This window comes from Dipodomys spectabilis, unplaced genomic scaffold, assembly GCF_019054845.1.
Source record: "Dipodomys spectabilis isolate Male_0828 unplaced genomic scaffold, ASM1905484v1 ptg000076l, whole genome shotgun sequence".
In the NCBI taxonomy this organism is placed as follows: domain Eukaryota; kingdom Metazoa; phylum Chordata; class Mammalia; order Rodentia; family Heteromyidae; genus Dipodomys; species Dipodomys spectabilis.
The window spans coordinates 6662116-6672258 of record NW_024870753.1 but is presented as its reverse complement, the minus strand read 5'-3'; the positions used below and the strand labels follow the sequence as shown (position 1 = coordinate 6672258).

The 10143-nt window shown below is 59.0% G+C and overlaps 1 protein-coding gene across 2 annotated transcripts in view; it reads right to left on the bottom strand.

Moving 5' to 3' along the window:
* Positions 1 to 84: 84 nt before the first annotated feature.
* Positions 85 to 10143, bottom strand: part of Phldb1 (pleckstrin homology like domain family B member 1) — a 43206-nt gene continuing 33147 nt past the window's right edge. For both annotated transcript variants that reach the window (XM_042682869.1, XM_042682870.1), the window contains 8 exons: positions 10013 to 10057; positions 9194 to 9485; positions 9019 to 9109; positions 7789 to 7935; positions 7072 to 7188; positions 6736 to 6838; positions 2161 to 2246; positions 85 to 1331 (listed from right to left, as the gene is read on the bottom strand). In XM_042682869.1, the coding sequence (XP_042538803.1) occupies positions 1191 to 1331; positions 2161 to 2246; positions 6736 to 6838; positions 7072 to 7188; positions 7789 to 7935; positions 9019 to 9109; positions 9194 to 9485; positions 10013 to 10057 (1022 nt within the window). In that variant the 3' untranslated portion in view covers positions 85 to 1190. The remainder of the gene's footprint in view (positions 1332 to 2160; positions 2247 to 6735; positions 6839 to 7071; positions 7189 to 7788; positions 7936 to 9018; positions 9110 to 9193; positions 9486 to 10012; positions 10058 to 10143) is intronic.

Below are 10143 nucleotides of genomic sequence, written 5' to 3'. Positions count from 1 at the left end.
GGCACAGGGACAGGGCAGTGACATGGAGGTCAGCGTCTGGGGTGTGGGTCTCACTGCCCCCCCCCCGCTGGCCTGTCACGCACCTCCATAGTCCAAATGCTTTATTGTTCTGCTGAAATGCTTACAAATACTGCAAACCTCCCAGCTTAGGTCCAGGCAACCGAGGGCCGGTGCTGGGGGGAGGGCGGGGAGGTGGGCTTAGTGTTAAGGCTGAAGGGCTGAGGCCAGGCCACTGGAGCCTGGTCCTCCTCTCTCCTCCCCATCACCCTCTGGAGGCTGGCCACAGCCCTGGGCCCTCCCCCTCCGCAGCCCCTCTGCTCAGTGGGCTGAGCACCCCCTTCCGGGTCAGGCATCCACCCTGGGAGGAGAGGACGGCGCTTAGCTTCCTCTCCCGTCTGCATTGGTGTCATCCCTCCTGGCGCTAAGCAAAGGCACGAGTGGAAGGGAGAGGGTTGGGCTGGGGGGCGGGAGCCGCAGGGAGGTGTCCGGTCCCCTCCCCCAGGAGATGCCCAGAGGGCTGGGCTGGAGAGATGATGGCTCGTACCCTCACTACCCACCGCAGGCGAGGCAGCGGGCTGCGCCTCGGAGCTGGCGAGGCAGTTAGTATGTATCCATGGCAATGAGGCGGTCTCCATGGAGACCATGGGGCTGGGTCTGTGACAGGGGGCGGGGCTGGGACCTCAAGGGTGAGGTGACACGGGAGGTGTCTGGCCCTTGAACAAAGTAGTGGAAAGTGTAAATGAAGGAGAGGCGCGGCGGAGCAGGGCTGAGCAGCGTCTGCCTGGGCGGCTGCCCCCTGCCAAACGTGGCTCTGCGTGGCTCCCAGAGCCCCAAAAAGGAGCTGAAGAGGGAAGGGATCTTTGGCAGATTCTGGTACCATAATTTGTCAAAGAAAACGAGTTGGGGAGAGCAGGCGCTGCGGCGGCGGTTGTCAGTGACCCTGACCTGCAGGCCCGGGAGCAACCTCCATCTTCTGAGCTCTGAGAGGCAGCAAAGCCCCTTCCCCACCTTTCCTCTCTGGCTGGCTCTTCAGTGACAGGAGCCCAGAACCTTACAGCACTGCACTGCGGACCCTGGCTGCACCCCCTCGGTGGGGCTTGGTGTCTCTAGGGGAGCAGAGCAGCGGGCGGCTGGGCCTGGGTCCTGGAGCCGCCACGGGGGGGGGGGGGGGGCAGAAGGCCCACGGCGGGTCAGTTCATGAACTGGGTGTAGCCCTCCGCCCCTGTGACGATGACGTCCATCCAGATGCGCATGGCCTCGGCAGAGGGGGCCACCATGTAGTAGAGCCGGTCGTGGGTCTTCACGCAGAAGGTGAGAGCTGGGTTTGGGCTCTGCCGAGGGAAGAGGCCAGTCTAAGGCAGGGCTCACCCACTCGCGCAACTCTCTCCTCCCCGGCCTCCTGTCTGCCTTTCTCCTCCCAGCCCCCAGGAGGCCCTGGAGCCGGGTCTCCCCTTCTTCCCCCTCATCCCTCCTGCCCCCCCAGGTGGGCGGAGCTTCCTCGCCCACCAATCCCATCTCAGTACTCCTGGCAGGGGGGCGGGCCCCGCTGGGGACACTGGTTCTTGGCATGACCAGGTTCAAAAGTGACAACAAGAAAATCAGTCGCCAAAGGCCGGAGAGGATGGGTCTCCTCTTGGCAGAGAAGAGGCAAGAAAGCGAAAGGCAAGATGCTGGGCCACGTCCCCAGGGGAGCAGCGGTCAGGGCTGGGGGCCTCGGGGTGCCGGCAGGAGGCAGGCTGGCTTGTACCGAGCCGCATCTCTCCTCAGTTCCCGGGTGGGACTTGGAAGTGCCCTGCACCCCGCCAGCTCTCCCTGCTCCCACGGGCCACACCTGCACGAGGCAAGACGCAGGCCTCCACCCGCCCGGGGCCAGTTAGAAGGGTAGAGGAGGGGCCCAGGGTCAGCGGCCAGTGGACATAGGAGGTGTTAATGGCGCAGTTGTGGTTAGAGGCACGTGGGGAGGGTACCTCGGTCACCATAGTGAAGCGACAAAACCTCTTCTGGGAGGGGAGAGGGAGAAAGGAAGAGAATGTCGGCAAGAGAAGGACGCGGTGGGACCTGCAGAGGGCAGGCTAGAGCCCCCTGCTCCCACACCGCAGAGGCCAGGCCTGCAAAGCCAGGCCGTGCCCGCCGGCCCCTTCTGCCGCTCGCGCTTCTGACCTTGGCTGCACTGCGCAGGTGGTCGTAGTACACTTCCTCGATGGCCTGGAAGTAGATGACCCCCTTCAGCCTCGTCTCATGCTTGTCTGCAAATGATGAGGGCCGGGATCAGGAGGGCGGAGCCAAGGTGCACACGTCCTAAGCTTCCGGCTCTGGGAGGTGGGTGGTGGGTGTGGCTGCCCTGCACGCCCAGCACAGGCCAGCAGGGACCTTGTTCAGCCCCGGCCGCAGTCATTGCAGAATGCAAATGACACCTTACTGCAGGGAGAATTCACGGCACCGTTTTGGCACGGCCATGGAGAAACATGCAGTCCAACCGAGGGCAGGTGGGAGTAACAAAACTCTCGGGAGCAATTTGACCACAACCGTCAAAATTAGAAAGGTAAGCCGGGGCACCGGTGGCACGTGCCGACAATCGTAGCCACTCAGGATGCTCTAGTCTGAGAATCGTGGTTCAAAGCCAGCCAGAACAGGAAAGTCCATGACACTCAGGAAAGTCCATGAGACTCACCTCTAATTAACCACCAAAAAGGGGAAATGGAGTTGTGGTTCAAGCGGTAGAGCACCAGTCTTGAGCACAAAGCTCAGCAACAGCACCCAGGCCCTGAGTTCAAGCCCCGGGACCACCACAACAAACTAGAAAGGTGCCAGGCATAGTAGTGCACAAATGTCATCCCTAGAAGGCTGAGGCAGGAGAACAGAGTTCAAGACTAGTCTGGGCTAATTAGTGAGACCCTGTCTCACATAAATAGATAAATAAAACTCAAGTATCCATCAAGTAGAGATGGTCTAATAAATCATGGTGGTGCATAGGATGGAATATTGATACCAATGGGTCTTGGCAGTTTTTTTGCTTTGGGAAGTACTGGGGCTTGCACTCTACCACTTGAGCCACACCCCGAGACCTATGATGGACTATCATGCATCTGATAAACACAATAATACAGAAATATCAGAAATACATGGAGAAATCTATCACTAGGTATAGATTGAAAAATACGTCTATAAAATACACCTAGTTGCCAGGCACGGGTGGCTCATGCCTATATTCCTAGCTACTCAGGAGTAGCTGAGATCTGAGGACCATGATTTGAAGCCAAACCGGGCAGGAAAGTCCACGAGACTCTTTATTTCTAATAAACTACTCAGAAAAAGCCGAAAGTGGTATTGTGGCTCAAGTGGTACAGTGCTACCACTGAGCACAAAAAGGCCCAGGGACAGAGCCCAGGCCCTTAGTTCAAGCCCCAGGGCCAGAAAAAAAAAGCACCTAGTTGTAAATACCTAAAGCTCTATTTGATAGAGAAAGATCACTAAGCCACCTGAGGAGGCAGAAAAGGAATGCACAGTATTACCTGCTACCTTTGATATTTTAAAAGAGAGAGAGATAAGAATGTGTGAGTCACCACGCAGCAGTGGCTCACGCCTGTCATCCTAGCTACTCAGGAGGCTGAGATCTGAGGATTGTGATTCAAAGCCAGCCCAGGCAGGAAAGTCTGTGAGACTCTTATCTCCAATTAACCATCAGAAAACTGGAAGTGGCGCTGTGGCTCAAGTGGTAGAGCGTTAGCCTTGAGCTGAAGAGCTGAGGGACAGCGCCCAGGCCCAGAGTTCAAGCCTCACGACTGACCAAAAAAAAAAAAAAAGAATCTTTGGTGAGGATATTTCTCAAACTTTTTCGTACATCTCAATATTGAGCCATATGGACATGCTGACATATCGAGAAGAAAAAGGTACCACGGAGCCTGCGGTGCCCACATAAGGCTCCACTGGGTGTGAACAGCATTAGCGGCCGCACACACAGCATAACTGAGATCGGTTGGCAGGAGGAAGGAGGGAAGCCTGCAGAGCGAGGGGACCGCGGGGTATGGAAAGCTGAGCCTGCGCCCTTCGTCTGTGGTCCACACGGCCGATAGCCGTGACCAGGAGCCTGAGCCCCACGGGAGAGGCCATGCCGGTCACTAAGGTCAGAGGCGACAGCTGGTGGTAAGCTCCTCCTGACCCCTCTCCCGCCCTGGGGTTATTTCAGGCCAAGTCCCGGATGGCCTGCATTGCTGGTCCTGGCTCCAGCCTTCCCAGGGCCCACCCTGGGACCTCCAACTCGTCTTCCACCATGCAGAGGGAGAAGCTTCCAAAAGCAAACCTGAGCCTGCAACTTCAGCCCCCACCTCCCCTGCCGGCTCCTCTTCGGGGAAGCAGCTGCCTTCTTGGCCGGGCACAGGCCCTGTGGAGACTGGTGTCCCATGCCCCCCCCTTGCCTCCCAGGCTCCCAGCACGGACGCCAAGTCCAGGAGCCGGCTGAGCTCCTCACCACCCCCAGCCGGCCCGCTCTGCATGCACTGGAATGGTTTCCTTCTGCTCGTTCCCTTGGCAAACTCCTAAGCAACCTTCAAGACTCATGGCAAAAATCATCACTACAACACACCATGGTGAATGCCCTGTCTAGAATTCACCATGCTGAATCTGAGCCCTCCTCGATCCATTCATAACTTCACCTGTGCCAATACCAGCCGCACATCACGGCGCCAGAACAATGTGGGGGTGGGGAAGTCCTTGGCACCGAGACCCAGAGGTGCAGCTCCGCAGCAGATCAGCTGCCTAGCATGAGCAAGGCCCCCGTCCCACCCGCGTGTCACCAAACCAAACCCTCTCCGAGAGTGGGGAGAGGGTGTGAACGCAGCTTCCCATGAGCCAGGGGGTGGTTAGGAAATCCAGGCCTGCAGCTTGCTAACAAGCGCACAATGCAAGAACACATTCAAAGCATCTAGCACCTGTCACTTCACCACAATGAGCCCGGATGACGTCCCAGGACAGACAGACCCCGGAGAACTGCTCGGAGGAGGGTGGGAGCTGGCCTGGGCAAGGTAGACTCTCCAAAGCCTTCACAGAGCCCACCTGTACCTGGCTGCCGGCCCCATGGGCAAGGCACATCGGGTTCCTGGTCCTTGTCCCATCTCCAATGCTTCTCCCTCAGGGCAAGGACCCTGGCTCTAGGCCTGGCCACCCCGCTGGCTCCTGCTGGCTCCCACTCCTTCCTTCACTGGAAAGAGTGACCCGCCCCTCTCCACCCACCCCGCCTTGGGCGGCTCGGGTCTGGCCCCGCCCGTATCCTCTCCATCGCTCTAATTCTGGATTTAACAGCCTTTGGACCACACCACCCCTGGCCTTGCTGTGACACCCATTATCTCTGGTAATACCTCTGGCTGTCAAATGTCTGCTTCCTTCTGTTTCTACCTCCTGCCAGAACGTGGTCTCCTTTTGTTTCATAGATGTGAAGGATGGCTGCAATTGGCAAGCACCAGCCCAGCACCTGGCACAGGGTCAGTGCTGGCTTCCTGCCTGTGCCAGCCTCTCCTGCTCCTTCCTTACACAGGAAGTTGCGCCCGGAACTGGATCTCTCTCCACTTCCGCTCTGTCTCTTAGAGCTTAGGAGACTGGGCAAGCGTCCTGATCTTTAACACATGTGTTCCCTATTTAGTTCTAATTAGCTTTGCTCGTAGGAGTGCAAGCCTGGAGGCCGCTGAGCGTGGCACTTGGCTCACATGTGCGGCTAGATAGCATAAACGTGCGCTCTTGTGATTGTGTGTTATCACCACCGACTCAACTATCACTCTGCCTCTCACCTTGACCTTTCTCCGAAGTGAGCAGTCTATCAGCCTCAACATCCTCCCTGCACCTGCTTCTCCCTCTCCCGAAAGCCCCTGGCCGCCCCAGCCCAGGTGAGGAGAACACCTGTGGCCCTGCCCCTCCCCAGCCAGGGCTCGGGAGGGGAGGGGAGGACGCCAGGACTCTGTGGTGCGCAGGGCCATGGTTCCTCAGCCAGCCCCTCGTTCTGGGCCGGGGAGGGCTCTGCACCTCATGCTCCACCAAGGGAAATGCAGACGGGGTTTGAGAGGGCAAACTACACAGAACCAGGGCAAGGGGACAGGTGGGAGCTGCCTGCCCTGGGCTGGCCCTGCTTAGTGCTGAGGAGTCCTGAGGGAGCTGAGCGGCGGCCCCGGGCCTCACCCAGTGCTCACGGCGGCTGTCGTCCGTCAGAAAACTTGCTGCTACTTTATTACTGTTATTATTATTTGTGAGCTAGCCAGTACTGGGGCTTGGACTCCAGGCCTGGGAGCTGTCTTTTAGCTTTTTCACTCAAGGCTGGTGCTCTACTACTTGAGCCACACCCTCACTTCCGGCCTTTTGGTGATTAACTGGACACAATCGTCTCATGGACTTTCCTGCCTGGGCTGGACTCAGATCTGAGCCTCCTGAGTCACTAGGATTACAGGCCTGAGCCCCTAATGCAGGGCTTACTGTGATTCAACTCTTTGATCAGTATCTGCCACCCTGGGAATGAGCTCCAGGAGAGTGAGCTGTGGCCATCTTGCTTGTCCCATAGCCTAGAACTCTGCCCGGAACCTTCTAAATGCTCAGTAATACTAGAGAGTGAGCACGTGGAGATGAACCAAGTACATTCTACGCTTTTGCCAGCCAGAGCCTCTGGACCCCTCCTTGGAGACTTCTGGATTCACTGTGGGGGATGTGGAACCCCGGGCCCCTGCTCTGTGCGCAGGGCTGCCCGGTGACACTCACCCACATAGTAGGAGAGGGTGCGCTTGAGCCGGTCAAACACAAACCAGCGCTTCTTCCACGACTTAATCTTGCCGCCCATCTTGACCAAGTAGCCACGGCAGACCTGGTGGGAAGGGGCGATGAGGAAGGACCGAACGGGAGGTTGCAGGCGTTTCTCCATTCCATTGTCGGTCCCCGTACTCATGGGGCTGTCCCCGCATCCCCTCAGGCAGACACCAATCTAACCACCCCACCCGGCCAGGCTGGGGCAGGAATCGAGGCCACTGTTCCACGGCCCGTGAGGGCCTCTGACGCTGCGCCCGGTTCCCGGCGGCCTGTGCCGTGCAGGCCTGGTACCTTGCTGCTGAGCACCACGTGCAGGCACGTGTCCACTCCGTGGCCTGAGGACTCGATGTGCGTCTTCAGGTCAAAGTCCTCCTTCCGGATTGGCAGGTAACGGGTCAGGGGTCGAGCCTGGGGGCAAAGGGCAAGGTCAGCAATCTCTCGTCCCATCATTCCCTTGCCCTCACCTCTCATCTTCAGTCCTGAATCCCCTCCAACCTAACACACACGCGTGCACATATGCGCACACATGTGCACACACACACTCACACCCCTCAGCTGGAACAAGCCTGAGTGGCTCTCTGCTTCTGGGGGCCAATGAGTCCCAGGTGTAGGTTGGCTTGTGCAAAGCAAACAGCGATATGTGTGTGTGCACACGCACACGAGTGCACGCCAGTACTGGACCTTGAATTCAGAACCTGGGCACTGTCCCTTAGCATTTCACTCAAGGTTGTCACGCTATTACTTGAGCCACTGCTCCACTTCAAACTTCTTAGTAATTAATTGGCAGTAAGAGTCTCATGGACTTTCCCACTCTGGCTGGCTTCAAAGAGTGATCCTCAGATCTTGGCCTCCTGTGAAGCTAGGATTACAGGTGTGAGCCACAGGTGTCAGGCTGCCAACAGCAACTAGAAAACAGGCTCAACAGCCCAGAAGAGAGCCCGAGATGTCCCTACTCCCCTACAGCCTTCACCATCCAGCCGGCCACCACCACACCCTGCACCCGCTAACCTGGGAAAACTGCTTCTCCCGCATCTTGACCTCCTTCTCCACCAGCTGCTGCCTCCGGGCACTCTCGCTCTGCAGCCTCCGCTCTACCTGCTCGCGCCTCCGCCGCTCCTCCTCCAGGGCCTGCCGCCGCTGCTCCATCTCCCGTTCCTGGCACAAAGCCAGCGATCAGTGCCCACAGTCAGCCTGGGGTTCCCCCCTCCCCGCTCTCTTCAGGCCTGAGCAGACCCGCAGGAGGCATGCACCTCCGATGCTGGCCTGACAGAAGAGGCCCACCCTCTCCACCGGCTCTGTTGGCTGAGAACAAATGCCTTCATCAGTGATTGCCCTGGCTTAGAGCCTTGCTCTGCTACCACTATGGGCTGTGACTCAACACCTCATTTCAGCTCTCTACACCTCATATGCCTCATCTGAAAAATGGGACTCAGAACACCTCCTTCTGGGCCAGGTATCGCTGGCTCATGCCTGTCATCCTAGATACTCAGGAGGCTGAGATCTGAGGATCATGGTTTGAAACCAGCCAAGGCAGGATGTCTGTGAGACTCTTCTCTCCAATTAACCACCAAAAAGTGGGTTAGTGGAGCTGTGACTCAAAGTGGTAGAGTGCTAGCCTTGTGCCAAAAAGCTCAGGGACAGCGCCGAGGGCCTGAATTCAAGTCCCATGATCAATTAAAAAGAACAAAAAGATGCAGAGTGCCTCAAAAGAGATAGATCACCTGCAATGTGTCCCGCGTGCCCCCAGGCACAGGTTCCCTCGGCCTGTTTGTGCCCACGGCCCCTCTCTGCCAAGTCCCAGCTTGAAAGGGACATGACTGGCCTCCTTCAGGACTCCTCAGGCAAAACCTTTGTCTTGGCTTGGCTGCCTGCCTCCTCCATTCTATACTGCAACCCCCAGGTCCTGCGTCCTGCATTTCCTAATCATCCCCCAAAGGAACGGGTTAGGAATCAAAAGCCCCATGGCTCTTAAAGGGTCCTCAGAAATAAGCCTCGGGGCAGAGGCTACAATACAAGACACCTAGGACTGGAACGAGGTCATTGTCCGGCAGTCTTCCGTCCTGCCACGCTGGGAGGCCTCAACCTGCTGGGTCTCCCATGCCCCAGTTGAGAAACACAAACGTGTACAGCGCTTTACCCTGAGGGCGCGCTGTGCAGTTCATGGGGGTGGAAGGGCTTGGCAGGCAGAGGGCCGCTCTCCGCCCCACCGCTCCTGCCTCCGGGCTGAGCCAGCCTCACCCTGGACTCCATGAGACGGCTCTTCTCCGCGTGGGCCTCTCTCAGCATCTTCTCCATCTCTTCGATCTTGCCCAAATCCAGACCACTGGTGCTGGGAAGGAAAAGGGGAGAGAAGAGGTGTCAAGGCGTGGGAGGGGAGCTGTGGCAGGGGCGGCGGGCGGGGCGTGGGAGGCACCTGGACATGTCGGGGGAGCAGGCCGAGTTGCCCCCCGTGGAGATGCTGGTCTCCATGCTGTCTGAGCTCTCCAGGCTCAGCGTGTCGTAGGCATGCTCACCCTCCTCGCCACGCTCCCGCCCGGCAGGCAGGTGGTGCAGGATGGAGTGGTGCATGATGGGGGGGAAGGCCGAGGGGCCTGCGGGGAAGGGCGCCGCCCCGTGCAGGGCTTCCCACTGGCACTGCGCCTCGGCCGCCGCCTTCTGCTTCAGCTCAGCCAGCCGGCGGCGCTGCTCCTCGATCACCTGCTGCCCTGGGGGAGGGACGGGTGGGCGTCACCGTGTGCTCTCCACCAATCCGGAGAGGGGACACAGGAGCAGCATGGCCAGAGCAAGGGTGAACAGGGGGCAGCCCTCCAGCACCAGCAACCCGGAAGCCCCCACAGCTCCGGGCCGGGGACTCCACCAAGGTCAGGCTCTGGTCCTTTGCACGTCCTGAGCCCGCACAGGGAACAGCCCAGCCCAGCTGGTGCCCAGGAAGCATGATGGCCAGTGGCCCCAGACCACAACCAAGGCTTGCACACGTGAGCAGGGCGCATGCAGCACCCTGCCTACTGCGGGAGGAGCCAGGGGAGCTGGCAGGAGCCACGGGGGGGGGGGGTCCCCCACAGTGCAGAAGCGAGAGCAAGATCAGAAGAGAAGACCTCGGAGACAAGAGGGTACAGAGCCAAGCACCCCAACCCAGCGAAGCCTGGGAGCCTGTCTAGGGGGGGGGGGGAGGGGGGACACATGCTGACACGGCAGGGGGGCCTGGCCAAAGCCACGCCCTCATGACCTCTACCTGCTGGGTCGTCGGATGGGAGGGGCTCGGCAGGAAGCAACTCGACTGGCGTGGGGGACCCCAGGCAGAGGGTGCAGGAGAGAGACACAGAGGGGATCAGAGGAGAGAGAGGCACAGACACGGGCTTTCAA